The sequence below is a fragment of the Balaenoptera ricei genome, chromosome 3 (genome assembly GCF_028023285.1).
Source record: "Balaenoptera ricei isolate mBalRic1 chromosome 3, mBalRic1.hap2, whole genome shotgun sequence".
NCBI lineage: Eukaryota > Metazoa > Chordata > Mammalia > Artiodactyla > Balaenopteridae > Balaenoptera > Balaenoptera ricei.
The window spans coordinates 33247211-33264678 of NC_082641.1; the positions used below are offsets into that span (position 1 = coordinate 33247211).

General features: G+C 41.7%; 1 protein-coding gene across 1 annotated transcript in view; it reads right to left on the reverse strand.

Annotated features, from left to right (window-relative positions):
* Positions 1-3815, reverse strand: part of C9 (complement C9) — a 51551-nt gene extending 47736 nt beyond the window's left edge. Inside the window, exon 1 of the mRNA XM_059919253.1 lies at positions 3739-3815. Coding sequence (XP_059775236.1) covers positions 3739-3815 — 77 coding nt within the window. The remainder of the gene's footprint in view (positions 1-3738) is intronic.
* Between the last annotated feature and the right edge of the window lie 13653 nt (positions 3816-17468).

Consider the following 17468-nt stretch of genomic DNA (forward strand, 5'->3'; position numbering starts at 1 on the left):
CTCAATAGGAAAATGGGCAAAGAATATGGATAGTTCACCCCCCCCCCCAAAATACATATAGCCTTTAAACATATGACAAGATGTGTAACCTGATTAAGAGAAAGGCAAATTAAAACTATTCAAAGCTACCATTTTTCACCTATGAGATTGGCAAATATCAAGCTGTTGGCCTAGAGCTCCCACTGGCAAAGCTTTGGAGAAACAAGCACTTTTACACTCTGCTGGCGAAAGTGTAAAATAATACCCACCCACGGGACTGTGGGGCAATTTCCGCAAAAGCTTGAAACCGATACCTTTTGATCCAGTTACATCACTTCTCAGAATTAATCCTCAGGTACAATTATCCATTTGCAAAGTGATATGTGAATAAGGATATTCATTGCAACATGGCTTATAATACAAAACTGGAAACAACCCAAATGTTCGTTAATAAAAGAGGTTATCTGAACTGTATATCCAGACAATGGAAAATTAATCATTTGTGAGGAGAAGGAGGAAGTTCCTTTTCTACTGATACAGAAAGGTGTCAAGGATATACTGCAAAGTAAAAAGAGGAAAAGCAAAGTACAAGATAGTATATATGATATGATACCTTTTATGAAAGAAAGGGGAAGAGTAAGATTATAGTTAGCTCCATGCTTTAATCCACATAAAGACATACTGGAAAGACACAGGAAATTAATAAAGGTGATTCCCTGTGGGGAAAGGGTGAGGTGGGAGACGGGGAGTGATCTAAGTACTTTACATATAACACAAATCTCATGAAAAGCTAGGAGTAGGGAAATCAAGACTTCTCAATGTATACTTGTTATATTTTTTGACCCTTGAACCAGGTAAATATTTTGTTATTTACAAATGAAAAGGAAGAAACTAACGATAGCTATACTCACAGCACACTCACAGCTTGCCTGTCACTGTGCTAAGCACATTGCATTTATTATCTCGGGGATTTCACAGCAGGTCACATTTTTATTCCTATTGTGCAGGTGCTAGGAACAGGTTTAGAGTAGTTAAGGAATTTGCTTAGGGTCACACAGCTAGTAAATTGTGGACCTCAAACTCAAACCCAACTGCCTGGCTCTGGAACCTATATTATGAGCTGTTATTCTACTTGTACAGGGTTTGTTTTTGTTTTTGTTTTTTCACATTTCTATTCTACCTTGAGAGACATAAGAGATGATGTCCCCTCATGACCTAGTCTCATGGGCATGCTTGTGTTTGCAAACAAGTGATTGTTGGAAATCCCCAATTGTTCAGCAGTTGCAATAGCTCACTGTAGCAATGGCTTAAGATACAATGTCTGTGGCCATGTGCTCTCCCCTGAAGGCTAGCTGTAATTCCATCCCCTCCTCTCCTAAACCAGAAAGCATATCCAAGTAAAAGGAATAGCGAGGTTATTATTTTAAGGAATACTTCACATTTATTGAGTTCTTACAGCGTGCCAGGCACAGATGTTGTAAGTATATAACATGTATAAAGATTTAATGTTCACGTAGAACCTTATTAGGTAGGGACTATCGTTGTCACTGTTATGGGCTGAATTATGTTCTCTCAAAAAGATATGTTGAAGTTCTATACCTTGTACCTCAGTATGTGACTTTATTTGGAAAGAGGGTCTTTACAGAGGTCATCAAGTTAAAATGAGCTCATTACGATGGACCCTAATCCAGTATGACTGGTGTCCTTCTGAAAAGGGGAAATCTGGAGCCAGACAGGCACAGACAGAAGAGGATGTGAGGATGGCCATGTGATAACAGAGGCAGAGATCAGAATGATGTAGCTGCAAGCCTAGGAATGTGAAAGATTGCTGGCCACCACCAGAAACTAGGAAGAATCCCCCCCAGAATTTCAGAGCACGCATGGCCCTGCTGACTCCTTGGTTTCAGACTTGTAGCCTCCAGAACTGTGAGACAATAAATTTCCGTTCTTTGAAGATACCCAGTTTGTGGTACTAGGAAATGAATACAATCACCATCTTACAGATGAAGGAACCAAGGTACAGAGATGTTGAGTAACAGTTCGTAGAGGTTGCTCAGATTTATACGGTTGGTAAGTAAGTATTGGCACCTCAACCTGAGCTTGGGAAGGCTGGTTCCAGAGGAATGCTTCATTCTGATCAAATCTGTATCTTAAAATCATTTACAAACCTCAGTTCTTTGGCTCAACTGTGTGTCTCGCTTCATGACTGGTCAAAACACTCTGTTTGACCTCAACCCTGTATCAAAGGGCAGAGCACAGAGTGTTTGGAGCGGGGCAACCCTACCAAACTCCCGAGGGCATGGCAGTGAGAGTGATTGCAACCAAATCCCAGCCAGAGGTGCAGCTGCTCAGAGCTGGGGGGCAGCCAAGGGGGCTTTCTGGTCCTCCCTGAAACAGATGAGTGTGGCCAGGACCCAGGGGGTCCAAACTTCAAAGCAGCGGAAGCCTTCCTCATGGCCTCTCATTTTTTGGTCAGCAGGAGTCACAATCCAGGAATGTGGGTTGTTTAAATTACTTTTTTAACTTAAGAAAGGGTCAGGGTAAGTACAAGAGGGCTAAAGCGACTTTCAGTAACTGCCTTCCCAAATCCCCTTTGTACCCGATGCCCAGTAAATGCAAATATTTTCTGAATAGAACAATGTTTCTTAAATAACGTGGGAAGAGGAAGTGATGGGATGAAGGAAAGCCTGGCGGAGCACTTCACCCAAGCCCGGGCTGGTCCGTAGAGCGTCTCTGTGTGCCCTCTCCTAGAAGATGCAACCCTGTGAGCAAACCACGTGCCTGGTGGGGTCCAGGCGGAATGGCAGCCTCCACTGCAGTCGGGAGGCTGGCAAAAATGTGCTTGACATGGACATTAGCGAGCGTCCAAAACAGAATTTGGTGAAACCGAGAGTCAAATAACCAAAGGGAAACTGGATACAGGTCACAGTCACATCAGGCAGAGGGACAGTGTTTGGGTAGATAATTTCCCCCAGCTATATTGTCAAAGCCCGGAATATTTTAATGCCATCACCGGATGAGATCATGCTGTATCAGATGACACAGGACTGTGTGTTCTCCAGCCACTCTGGGTACAATGTAGACAGTCAGTGAGCACATCTTGTCTGGTTGGTTTATTTCCTGGATGGGCTTGGTGTGGGCTTCATGTTCCCAATTAGGATCAAAGCATAAGAAGAGAAAGCGTCTTTCCTGGAAGCCTGGCCGACAGGTCTGCACCATGGTGATTCTTCTCGAATGGAAGAAAATACCACCCTAAACCTAAGGACAAAATGTGTGCCTCTGGATACAACTTGGGATGTCACGGAGGAGAAGCAAAATGCTTAACCTTTGCCTGATGTGGGGCAAAAGGAGGATGTAGCCAATAGTTAAGAGTGTTAGACACTGAGGCAGAGTGAGGGAAAGATTTATTGCCTTAAATTTAAACTTCTTAGACCTTAGATACTGATATACCCAGGTTTATTATACTCTAGTAAAAACCAACTTTGTTTCCTAAGTCCAGTATTTGAAGACTATCTCAGCCTTCACACTTGAATACCTTGTTTAAAAGAAATCCCTGGAAACAGCAGCAGGTATCCTCAGAAGACTCTGAAAGACACCCTCAGGCTTTTTCTCACCCTTTTTCAAAGTTTAAATTCTGGGGCTCTATGTCTCGATGTGCGTGAAAATGTTTTACCTGCTTTGTTGCTCTGCTACTAAAGCAGACTCTGAAATATCGAAGCCTACAGGGAAATTCCAGAGACAAAGGGAAAAGCGACTCACCTGCGAGTGGGCCCCGCTCTCAGGAGACTTATTTCTAAAATGCAGATTGCAAAGGCGAACCTCCGGCTGGTAGACATCTGCTCTAGCTAGGCAGCTCCGAGTGGAATGGCCAGATGGTTCCTGGAAGACATTTATTTGCAAAGGACTGGGGAACAATTATTGTTTGTTTTTGCTTAGGACTTTTGTCAGATTGGGCTTCCTGGGTGCCAAAGTCCAATCAGAGGAGAGTCATTTCATAATTTGGGCTTACTGTTTTGGCCAAGAATATACTTAACAATTGTATATTCAGGCAAGGCGCCTGTGAATGCTAAACGGCTGAGATTAGCAGCAGTGCTGTGTTGAAAAAAAAAAACAAGCAAACAGAAAACTCCAGTGGTTTTCATTTTGGGAGACTCTGGAAGGGATGATAAGGGACTGTGTAATTTGGGGAAAAAAAGGTCTGTGGATGATTCCCATAGAGGCAGAGACTCAAAATTAGTAAAAGAATTGCACCGACCAGAAATGGAGACACAGACGTAGATGTTCCAATCTGAGGGAGAGCTGTGTGGGTGATTTCCACACGGGCAAAGTGTAAAATGCATTTACAAACCTGGCTTTCTTTAACAGGTATAGTGGGTCATTTTGAAGAATCCAGGTACCCTCCCTAAGGCTTTTCCAATATCTTCCAGAAGGATATGGTCTCTTTATCTCAGAAACACACCTGTCAGCAAGATAGAATCTGAGATGGAATAACTTGCTCTAACCCACCGGAAAGAATTTTTTCCCCCTCACTTTTATGTTCTTCAGGACTTGTGGAAAGGGCAGGATATTTTGGAATTACCAGAGAATGGGGACATCACAGCGGCTTTTAAAACACTGGTTGCACAATAGAGTGACTTGGGGACCTGTGAAAAAACACTGGTGCCTGCCCACTCCCACCTGATACTAATTATTGATCTGGGATGGGGCCCTGCGTCAGTATTTTTTAAAGCTTGCTGGGTCATTCGAATGTGTGGTCAGGGTCGAGAATTCAAATGACTACCTCGAGAAAAAACACATGAAATGCGGTCTGTTATTGGTTTTTAAAAATTTGCTGACACTTAAGGGGACTTCATAAGTATTCATTAAGCAAAAACAGGCAATTTTCAACCATTAGCACAGCAACACAGAGGGTAGGGTTGAGGAGATAACAGATATAGAGCTAGTTTTTCCAGTACTGCCTACCTTTTGATCTTTTCCATGGTCTTACCTGGAGTAAAATTACCTAGTCTTATCACCCTTTCTTGCCCCCTCTTTTCTTTTTCTTTTTTTATGCAGGGTTAGATCTCTCTAATGGGACTAATTTCATCAGTTCCTGAGTCTGCTGTGTAGACAATTTTCATGGTCAACATGTAGGTCATGCAGAGTTGCCAAGTAATAAGGTGATTCGAATGTGTGCGGCGACACTTCTAACTACATTGATGAATAAATCTATGCCACAAGACACTTCTTGGGAATCTTTGCAAATGACAAGTGGGCTGTATCCAGATACAGTAGGAATCTGTCAGATATAATGGAAGAATGCTGAACCCCCTCTCCTACATGGCCTCTCTGAACCCTGCCAGGATATGTATGGAAAGAAGGACTTGGAAGCAGGCAGGGTACAATGATGCTTTATGCTAATTAGACTTAATGCTAATTGATTAGACTTCGTGATAATTGACTTCACAATTAGATGTGACTGGAGATTGAAAAATCACCTCTCTCCTTGGAGACTGACTCACTGGAGGCGGGGAATGGAGTATAGGGGGGTTTATTAGCTGACTGGTTTCAATGTTGAATTGCTCTGTAGAAGTTATATTTATTTTTTTCTCCATGGTTCAGGCAAAATGTAACATAGCAAAGTAATGGAAGAGGTAAAGTATAATAGTAATATACTATAATAATAATTATAAAAATATAGTATGTCTTACATTTTTGTAGCACTTTTAACTCTTTTTTGCCCTTAACATCTATCATGTATAGGACATGTTTTGAAATGAGATTTGTGTTTATCTAAGGGAAATGAAGACTACAGAAATGAAAATGATAACATTTTTAATTTGTGTAATACTTAATGGCTTCCAAAGAACAGAATGAATAAATGTTTATGGAATTTCTGTAATATGCCAGGTTATATATGCGTAACCTCATGTAATCCTCAAGATAACCCATTTTACAGTTGAGGAAACTGAGGTGCACTGAGATGACATCATTTGTCCAGCATCACCCACCCCCAGTGGTGAGTAGCTGGAATTTGAACTTGGTGAATCTCAGGCTTGTCCATCAGTTCTGTTGTTACTATTCTAATTATGTAATGTGAAACAACATGAAAGCATAAAATTCCTCACTAAATCCTCTCAACTCCATAAAAGGTAAGCTTTCAGTCTAGTCTTACAGATGAAGCTCAGAGAAACAACAGCCAAGGTGACATGTAAAGAAATGGCAGAGGTGGGATTTGAATAAACCATGTCTTCAAACTCTAATTCTAGGGTTTCCCAGTCTGTTGAGGGCTCTCAAAGTTTTCACCACTCAGGGGCCTTTTAAAATTAAAAAAAAATTAAAATTCCCACTGGTTTCAATTTGCTTGGGAAGTTTGCGAGCTTAAATTATATTTATCGCACAATAATAATACTTTTCCCTATTTTTAAGGCAGAGGCATGCACACATGGACATTAGAATGTGTGCCCATCAGGCAGAAACCCTGAATTTTTACTGAGGTGATATAAATGAATGCATTGAGCAAAATTTCCATTTGGCTCTTTTAGAGTGGTAGAATCAGTGTTTTGAAAGTTTATTATTAGTAATTTCATGGAATCCCTTTTAGGGTCCAGAGATTTCAAGTTGGGAACAGTTGTCTCATTCCATATAGGCTTCTAGCTGAGTCCCAAAAGATCCATGTGTCTTACAATGCTATGAACTTGTTGTGCTTTTACTTACAACCCATGCACTTGCTGTAGATAATTAGAATCATTGAACAGGGAGAACTTGGAGATGACTGTCAACTGTAGACCCCTTGGTTTTAGGTGTGTTTTCCTTGCTGCTAGGTCCTTAACATCTAGGATTGTGCCTAGCACATATTAAGCTCCAATAGATATTGCAAGTTATATGCATTAGTAGATGAATGAATGAATACAGGTGGGGAAAGTGATGTCCAGGACGGGTAAGTGACACATCCAAGGTCACACAGTCAGGGGCAGCGTCAGATTCCAGCTCTCTTCACTGCTGGTTCTGTGCCTGTTCATTACAATATTCTCAGCTGAGCGCTTTTACAAGAAAAGGGAAAGAATTTCTCTATCGAGTGGTTTTGGGGCTATTGTGAAGCTCAATGGAGTGATGTTAAGTCTGGCTATCCCTTTACAGTAACGAGGATTCCTGTGGCTCAGATCTGTTTACAATCACATGGAACTACTTGGGAACCACTTGATTGCATTACAGCACTTCATTTTAAGGGAAGATTCCACACAGTCCCTTTCTCTTTTGAAGTTCACAAAGTCTGGCTCTGTCACCTCCTATCTTTCTGTTTACCAGCACTCTTGACCTCCTACCTTCACGGAAGGCTTTGACATCACGTTAGAATCTCCCTCTCCACTCACACCCCAGCCTTTACTTTAGTTATTCTTAAAGGCACCATACTCACTGCCTTGATTTCATCAGTTCTATCAATATTTGTCTTAATTCCATTCAGCCCACTGCCATACTCAGCTTCATCCCAACACTTGTCATGGCTTTACCTTGAGAATGTCAATGATCTCTTCTCTGACCACAATTTCCAATTCTTCCAGCTACCTCACTCTCATAATACTCTCAACATCCCCTTTCTTTGGCTTTACTGAGACATCCAGCTCCTTGATTTCTCCATTTTCCCCCAGATTAACACCCTCTTGCTGGCCTCTTTTCCTTTCCTCCTCTGTGTGCATTCCTTGCCCATTAATGGACCCTTCTCACAAGCTCAACCCCCTCACGCCTCTTCCATCCCTTGGACCATCGTCTACAAACTCTCATCCTGGGATCAGTCCTGTCAGTTCAGTTTTCTGCTGCTTTGCCTAAATCGAGTTGGACACTCATCTTTGTTTACTCATTGGACTTTGGACAGATTCTTTCCCCATTTCTCTTAAAGGCTGCTTCACCTCTTGCTCTACCGAGAAATTCAGAAACACTTTGTCTTCCAGTGGGTGCCTGTCATGTCAACTTCCATGCATCTCAATCAAATCTCAGAGGAAGGGGAGGCTTGCTTTTATTTAGGAAAATCTGGTGCTCTATAGTTATCTCTTGACTTGCCAGGATTCTTCTGTATTAGCTGTCCTGTCCCTTATATCCTCCATTTCTTCATTTTGATCAATTTCTTCTCCTCAGCCTTGTGAATATGCTCAAGTCTCTTTTATCTTTATAGAGTTCTACTGAATTCTTTGATTTTTTTCTCATTGCTAACACCCTTGCAAGCCAAACTTTTGCAGTCTGTATCAATTTTCTTCCTTTACTACATGGTTCTTCCTTTACCTTCAACTTATTGCAGCCTGCCTTTTATTCCATTGAAGACCTCCTTACTGCTAAATTTGAGGTACATTTTTTGGCCCTATCTTTGTCTCATAGAGGCATTTGACCCTACTGGCTGCTCTTATGCTTTAAAATTCTCTGTTCCTTTGGCTTTTGTGATACAGCATTTCCTGTTCTTCTGCTTCTCAATTGTTAGCTCCTCTCCCTTGTCCATCATGCAAATTGTACTATTCCCCAGGGGAGTCTGTCCTCTGCCTTCTTCACTTCTCAATCTCTACCTACTTTTCTTACCTACACTTTAAGAGTAAACCTATCATTTAGAACCAGAAGTCTCAAAGGGTGGTCTGTTGAAGTTCCTTTACCAAAATCTTCTGAGTTCTTGTTTTGAAATTATAGATATCTAGAAGCAATAATTTTCAAAAATGTAAAGCATATTGTGTTACTTTCCAGCTTAACAATCTTCAAATACTTCTAAGAAATCTCCAGGTGGATTTTAATTTGTCCATGATAAGTTGAACTTGCCATGTCTAAAATCAGATGCGTAATTCTTTCCCTGTCCCTGTCAAGGAAGCTCTTTTTATATTCCTTATTTCGTTAATGAGTCACCACCTGCCTTGTTTTTCTGTTTCTATATCTCAAAATCATCTTTATCTTTTATTGCATTAATATTCTGACAGTATATGAAATGTTAAGCAGTTACTTCATACTTATTTTATAGTTACTGAATGATCGGTTGATTTCACTTGGTTCAGGTATATTTGGCTTCTGGAACTTGGGACTTTGACAGAAAGAAACTAGCATTTGAGGACCAAAATATATACAGACTTATTAGTTAACGATATGTAAACCCAGCTAAATATAATAGGGGATGATGCTTCACAAATATTAAATTCTCTGTAATTTTCTCTTTTAAAATTATGTTTTCTTGATACTTTGCAATTTCAGGGCTGAACCCTGTGGCTTAATGCCCAGGGAAGATGGTGAACTAAAGGAGCAATCGATCACCTGTGAATCTCAAAGCAGTGGGGACAGCACAGGTTACAATACAGAGAATGCTGCTTCTCAGGCTCAGAGACTGGAAGAGGGAGAGGGCTAGAGATGGCAGAGGCAGGCTTGGAGCTGTGTGTCCTAAGTCGCTTTTTCAGGCCAAATTCCAGAATGGGGTCAGCATGTTAAGTAGGTTGATGTCAAAGACAGATGTTTCTGTCCTTGCCATCTGGAACTCTGGGAGAACAACTTCCAGACTTTCCCAGTTTGGGGGAAAAATCTAGACCAAAATAGAAGTGTTTGTGCTGCGTGTTTGGGCAGGGAAGGAGGGATTGATTTGGCTTCCTAGGTTTCTTTGTCTGTCATGTGTCACAGAGGATATTTGTTCCCCTCTGTCCTGAGGAGGGGTGGGGAGGGAGCTGGCAGTCTTGCTATGTCAAAGACAAAGTGGCTCTGGAAGAGAGGGCAGGGATGGAAAGGCACTTACAGTCACAACTCAGGAGTCTAGTGTTAGTGAGGGCCACGTTGGGGGGCCCAGGCAGCAGGGAGGACCACCAGGCTCTGTAGATCCTCCAACTTCATGGATGCTACATTCCTCAGCCAAAAACATTGGCTACAGATACCAAGATGGTAGTGCCCAGGTAGACGAGATAGATGCTGTAAATACCGGAAGAACAAGAGGCTGGTATAAGGACCTGACTGAGGGTCTAACCCCCTTCTCAACACTCCCCTCCACATCTCCCATAAAACTAAACATCATCGTGGAGAAAAGCAGGAGGAAGGGGAAGAAATCGAAAACATTGGGCACATATGTGAAAGAGATGGTGTCACCTAGAGAGGAAGGTCCTAATGACTGCATTGAGGTTCCAGGACCGGATTTTGCATCCAGCAGAGTGGAGACTTGTAAGAAAGATCAGATTCATAGGAAGAAAGAAAGAAGGAAGGAAGGAAAGAAAGGAAGAGAGAGAGAGAGGGGGATGGAGGGAAGGAGGGAAGGAGGGAAGGAGGGAAGGAGAGAGGGAGGGAAAAGAAAAAGAAAGGAAGAAAAAAAAGAATGTGGATACATTTTTCTTTCTGCACCTGAGTGTAGTGTAAGCAAAATGTTGACCCTGTTTCAGAGGCACATGGGTCTTCTCTAGACACGTTTTACTAATCCATCTTCTCTAGGGATGGGGCCAGTCAATAACTATAGATGACTTAAGTCAGGAACTTCATCCTGTTTCTGATGCAGCATCACCTCCTTCATTTTTTCCCTCTCTACTGACTTGAGTTTTTCTTTGTCTTGAGGTTTTGTATGAATTGTTGAAGGACTGCAAGGTGTCTCCCTGCTTTGAGTTCACCTTGTCAGTTTCCAATCTCTATAGGTCTAGGGTTTGTGTTTGTCAAATTAGGAGACGAAGAAAGTCACCACCACTGAAGAAATGAGGAGGAGAGAATAAGAAAGCACTGTGTAAAATAAACCATGTGTCATCAATCCATAGCTTCAATCCAGTTCACGAAGAGCATGATACCATCAGATGTTAGATTTTGATGAAACTGTACAACAGTGTTACTGTTATAAAATGTGCTTGTGTGAACAGCTTTCCTCACTGACCGCGAGCCATGCACCTGGCCTAACTGTGGGCAGATGCAGGAGAGTTTGCTATTTACAATGTAGTAGAAATCGGGAGAACATTACGCACAGCTCATCTTTCACTGTGAGCAGTCTGAGGCTTGCATTAAAAACACTAACATGCTGATGAGGAATGCCTGAATTAGAATGAACTGAGCCTGAGGTTAAGTTGGTGTGCTGCATTTGTAACAACTAGAAAATTCAAACTTTGTAGTGATGCTTATTTCATCCTGAAAATGAGCTCTGGAAAGGTCAAAGGAATATCAACTTGCCTAATGAAAAATGGATGAGAAATGTTTTTTCATTCAATCTTATGGTAAGTATATTGGTTATAGGAAGCATAAGAGGAGAGATGTACTGTGGGGAGAATACAATCTGGGCGAATTTAAGGTGTGTCAGCCTAGAGGCAATGGAACCAGTTTCTGGAGGCAGTGAAGTGGATAAGCGGTTAACTTGAGGTTAAGCGCAAGGACGCTGGAGCCTGGGTTGGGATTCCACTTTGGCCACTAGCTGCATGACTTTGGACAGTGACTCAAGTTCTTTTTGCCTCAGTGTCCTCTGCTATAAAATGCTGGTGGTAGTAGCAGCCCACCTCATAGAGTTAATATGAAATTCAAAGGTTTATTGTTACACTCTCAAAAGAGTGTCTGCCTGTGGTACAAGCTGGGTAGGTGTTTGGTGGTATTATTGCACGACTTCTGTGGACCGTCCCTGAATCCACTACTCTTGCTTTTCAAATCTGGCAGCGTTGTGCCTGCAATGAAGAATTGCTACGTCCTTAAAATGAAGAATCTCAAAGCCCTTTAGCAAGTAATTACTCAGGAGTTTCACAGTCCTCCCCTCAGGATCCTTTTAACTGAAATGGCACATCCCTTTGAGTTCAAATTAGGTTGTACTAACATCGAAGCCTCCTGGACTTCCTTGGTGGCGCAGTGGTTAAGAATCCGCCTGCCAATTGGGATCGACATGTATACACTGATGTGTATAAAACTGATGACTAATAAGAACCTGCAGTATAAAAAAACAAACAAACAACAAAAAAACAACTAATACTAAACTTTCTTTGGGTTATTTGTATGGAAATATGTTAATATAAATGTTTCAGACATTACATGAAATTTCTAAAAATCATATGTTCTGGTATAATGTTATAAGTCATAATTCTAATTATTACTTTAAAATGTATATCTCAGAAATAACTAAATTTCCTTGTCAATTGTATTATTATGAACTTTCATCAAATCTTTAACCGTGGTCATTTTAAAGTCTTTTGTCATTTATAGACAGTTCTGGGTGTACTCTGATGCTTTTGCAAAAATGTCCCTATAAAAGGGTTTCATCTTCAAGGAATTCATGGAAAAGACTCTGACAAGTACAGGTTTCTGGTAACTGACTATACTGCTGAACTGAATGAATAAGCATTTTCAGAACTCTAATGGAAAACTGATGAATTCATAAAAGTGCTAACGAAAGATCAAGATGAAAAAAAAATTAATTACATGGGACTGAGTGAACTGATGAGGATGATTATAATTTTTGTGATTTTCTGTTGGAATTAAAAAAAAAGAGTAGTGGTAACAAGTAGGGAGGCTATGAGCTGTAGTCATGTGATATGATTATTGATGACTGCCCAAGACACAATAAGAAAAATCCTATTTATTTTGAAAATGGAAGTGCATTAGTTACAGTGGGAATTTTTACATGCTATAAAACAGTTTTATGAAAAGATTTAGTAATGAGTTCCTAGCTTTTATAGGCCAGGGAACATATCTTATCTTTAAACATTAGGTACTATTTTCTCTCAGAACCATTTATGTTCTTATACCTTGTCTGTGTGACTTTTCATTTACTAAATATCAATGTTGTGGAAGATTCATCTATTTATATTTATGAAAACTGAGCCTCTTAAACCTTATACAATTAAAAAAAAAAAAAGAATCCGTCTGCCAATGCAGGGGACACAGGTTTGAGCCCTGATCCAGGAAGATCCCACATGTCACAGAGCAACTAAGCCCGTGAGCCACAACTACTGAGCCTGCACTCTAGAGCCCACAAGCCACAACTACTGAGCCCACACGCCACAGATACTGAGCCGGCGTGCCACAACTACTAAAGCCTGTGTGCCTAGAGCTGGTGGTCCACAATAAGAGAAGCCACCGCAGTGAGAAGCCCGTGCACCGTAACGAAGAGTAGCCCCCGCTTGCCACAACTAGAGAAAGACCACGCGCAGCAACGAAGACCCAACGCAGCCAAAAATAAATAAATAAATAAATAAATAAATAAATAATAAAAAACCGTTGAAACCTCTTGTGCAGTGACTTGTAGTTTCCCCCCCACTTCCATTTTATTATGTGTGGTGACCTTCATGGTACAAACTCACAGAGACTAGTCCTCTACATTCTTTAGCTTCTACCTTCTAGCAAAAGTGCCTTACCATTAGCTTTGCTGACTGTGCTCTCAGCTGTGCTTCTCTTCTGCCCTGAGGGCGCTATGGAGTCAAAGACTGCCCTGATCTACATTTGGAGGTCGGCCAACTTGGGGTTAAACTATGACCCAGGCATGTGGGAAACACATTAGCTAATCCATCACCCATTTCCAAGGCCCTCTTGCCAGGACTGGCTTCATGGGCACATGAAGTAGCACAGGGCTCAGCACTCAGGAGGGCCCCAGGCTTTGTTTAATGCTCTGCTGGTGCCATCTTGAAATTCTGAATTTTACGTTGGGACTTCTGTTTTGAAAGCAAAGTTTGATGGGAAAGTGGAGCCTGTGCACAAACAGAAGAAATATGCACTGTGTGTCCCCCTTTCCATGACACCCCATTTGCACAGAGTGTTTATGTTGCCCTGTGAACATGGGATTCAGGTGGATTTATGATGCGTGGGAGTTCAGTGGCTCAAAGTAAAAGTGAGTATAAGGTAAGTATGTTACGTCTAAGACTAAGTTGGGGGGGTGAAGTGGCTGTGGGTGGGACACTGACAGCCCTGAGAAGTCACACTCTCTGAACCAGAACTTCCTTCCAACCCACACAAAACCCCACAAATGACCAAGAAACATGATCATATCTTTCTTACTAGTGTTCCTTCCCTGCATCAGCATCCATGTAATGCTGAAAATAACAATATAGAAGGAAAGAAAAAATAGGGCAACACGTAGTTTCTTTTTTTCTATCTTTTTTTACTCATTAGTGAGATGTGCTGGTAGGATGCACATGTGTCAGGAAGTGAATTAAAAACAGTTGAGTTAGCTTTGTGCCGTGTTTCTAACGGTTCTGGGAAGAATGAAATACGTGCAAATACATGTGCATATATGAGTGATGAAATACAAAAATTGTGTAATTTCAGTGATTCCACATATAAATTAAAGATTAGAGTTAAAATTCAAGCTAATATTTTAATATTTTAATTTTTCTTTATTAGAACAACACTAAATGGCAAACAAAATACATCATGTTAAGAGAGAGATTTCAGAAGAAAGGAGATAGCTTTATATTTTATTGCCTTTAATGGCACTTTTTCCCCTGCTTTTTGAACAATGGATTTTTGCTCCATTTTTGTTTTTATTTTGCTCTGAGCCCCGCAAATGACCCAGCCAGCCCTGCCTCTTCCTTTCTATAGAAGTTGGTAAAGTTAAAATCTTGATTTCCCAGCCTCCCTTACACTGAGCAGTGGCCACGTGACCACATTCTGGCCAGCGAGCCATAGCTGAAGTCCACTGGAAAGGCTTGGGGAAAACTGAAATGCCTGGTTCGAGGAGCAGACATTGATTGTACTGCCTTTCCCCTTCTGCCCTACTTGAACAGTAATATCCTATTTGGTGCTATGCAGCCATCTTGTGACCATTAGGAAATAAACATAAGGAAAAAGCCAAAGGCTATAAAAGTTGGAGTGAAAAGCTAAGCGTCTGTGTCCTTGAGGGTCTTGTTGAGCTGCTGAGCCAACACCAGCAGGCATCAATCTAGACTTTTTTGTGAAAAAAATAATCCCCTACTAATTTTAGCCACTGTGAGCCTTCCATTACTCTTGTCCATTCATTACTAGTGGACTCGTGGGCCCTGAACTGCCTGCCTTGCCCAAAGTCTTTCATCAGAGGAAGAAAATTCTTCCTTCTTTCAGCCCTATTGTTTCCACCATCAAGGCTCTCTACTAGTTTCACAGGCCAGTGAGGGAGACAGGGAGGCAATGTCCTACTGACCCTTCCTTCTCTTCCTCATCCCTCTCTGCTATAGCTCCTGTGTTCCAGCACTCCTCTTAGCTGCTCCCAAACAAAAGGTTCTGTGATGATCCATCAGTGTAAGTAGGTACCTGGTGGAGGCAGCCTCAGACACACCCCAGAAACATCCAAAACCCAGACTCAGACCAGTCGGGTCACCCTGTAACTTTTGGACCAGCAGTAATGTCTCTTTCTTACAATTAAGGTAAGATAATAGAGATTGAAGTCAAGCAAATGAAAAAGAATTGACAGAAAACTCCACAGCTAACATCATAAGGAAAACTTAGTCTGGAGCCCTTCATAGTTAGATTTTTTTTTTCTTCTTCTTCTTCTTCTTTTATGATCACTCCATCTTTGGTCCCCGCAGAAGCCCAGTTTCCTTGCCACGAGAAGCCGCCACTGTCATCTCCCTGGAGACTGGCACTCGTATGATTTCAGCACATGGTAGAGGTCCAGTTATTAAGCACATACTTTCAGAGAAGCAATGGAGAACAAGGGGCTCAGTCCCTCATTAAGTGCGACGACACCTGGGTGGGCCTTGTCCATCAGCATTGCTGTAATTAGGACACGTTAACAGGGCCGCTGCCGCCACAGCCCGTGTGTGTCCATGTTTGGCATATCGACTTAGGACATGAGACGTAGTTGTTTTTAATAGATGGGGGTTCGTTAAAACATAGCATTTCCCAGCAAGAATTAGGCATTTTATTATTTAGCAATCTCCTCCAACGGTTATAATAGCTTAAATATTTACCAGGGACTGTTGGGGAGCTCCTGCCTTTCACTAAGAGACTTTGTATTGAAGCTATTCCAGGAATATGGGTCAGAGTCCTCACTTGTCAGCTTATTGCAGGGTCAACCAAACTCCTGCGTTAGCTATATCCTCTGTTCTTTCCCCTCCCTGCTGTCACAACAGGAAAGACACAGAATCATACTCTGTTTGGCTCTCGAGACATGACGGTTAATATTTTGACGGAGGAGTTTGAAATCACTGCCTGAAAAGATCTCCCTACATAGCTGAATGAGACCTCAGCTATGGTTCATTGTCCAGAACGTGGTCACATGGCCACAGCTACGTGCAAGGGAGGCTGGGAAATCAAGCTTTCAGCTTTACCAACTTCTATAGTAAAGGTAGTTAAGATGCACAGTTCCACAATCAAATACCTTGGAAACAACTCACTAAGAGTTGAAGCAGATTGTAGCCATTGTAAAGCATGGATGACATTCTCAGATGAGCTGGAACAATAACAGATCCCACCTCGCAGAATTACAGTAGCAACAGAATGAAGTTATGTTGTGTAAATGGTAAAGCACTTCACAAATGCAAGGTTATTTTGAGAAAATCAATACCTTCTCCCTCTGTATTGCCTGTATGTGAGAGAAGTGGAGGCCCAGACTGGCTGTTAAAGTTCAGCTTTTAGCTTAGATCTATGTGATGCTTAAATGAAACCCTCTTCTGTGATAATAGTGTTACCCTAAAAGCTGAATTCCTGGCTTACAGGTGTGAACACCACTGCTACTTAGAGACTCTAAAGAGGTCTGTTTCTACTTTGCAGGGACACTTCAGGAAGCACCTCCCTCGGCTTGGTCAACAGTAGTTCCTACTGCACTGAAGTGAATGTCATCCCTTGTACACACGAGCAAGGGTTAACCTCTGGCAAGATCTTGCTTAAACCACGTGTCAATATCACACAGGTTCAGTGGGTTAGATACACTGCAGAGCATTTGGATAAGCCACATAATTTGTGCAACCTGTGCTTATCAGCAGCCTTCTCCAGTTCATCTGTGGTTTACTGGAAGCTGTTTATGTGTGGGGTCTGTTTCTCTATATTCTACTCCTTGTCAGAAAGAGACCAGATGTTTCAGTTAAAGGGAAAGGTAAGGCCGTACTACCAAACATCCCCAACAGTAAATGCCAATCAATGACACCTACTCTGTCAAGTTCATCTTATTCCCTAGAGGAGTCAAGTTTAACATCAAGACTTCTACACTCAAGCAGGGTCTGCCTTGGGGTCATCTTCCCTGTAGCTCTAGGGAAGCTTGAAATGAATGAGAGCCTTGAACTTTTTTAATAGGGGAGAGTGTTTAAGAGTGTCCTAGTGCTAAAGATATTTGAGCATCGGCCTGCCCACCTAACTCAGAAGCTCAGAAGCCTCTTCTGAGTAGCTTATACAAGTCTGGACCAGTCCACACAGTTGTGTTTTGATGAAGTCAAACATGGCTAACTAAAGAACAAGGGGAGGCAAAGGGTAAAAGGCATGAACCAACAGTTCACTAAAGAATGATTTTTATACTAGACATAATTGAGGTTGTTCTGGTACAGGTCTTATCCGCTGGACTCCCATTAAACTCCCAGGGAAGGACTATGTATAGGTCTGAGAGAGAAAATAGAAGCTTGAAAGGCATGAGACAGTAATTTACCTGTGGTCCT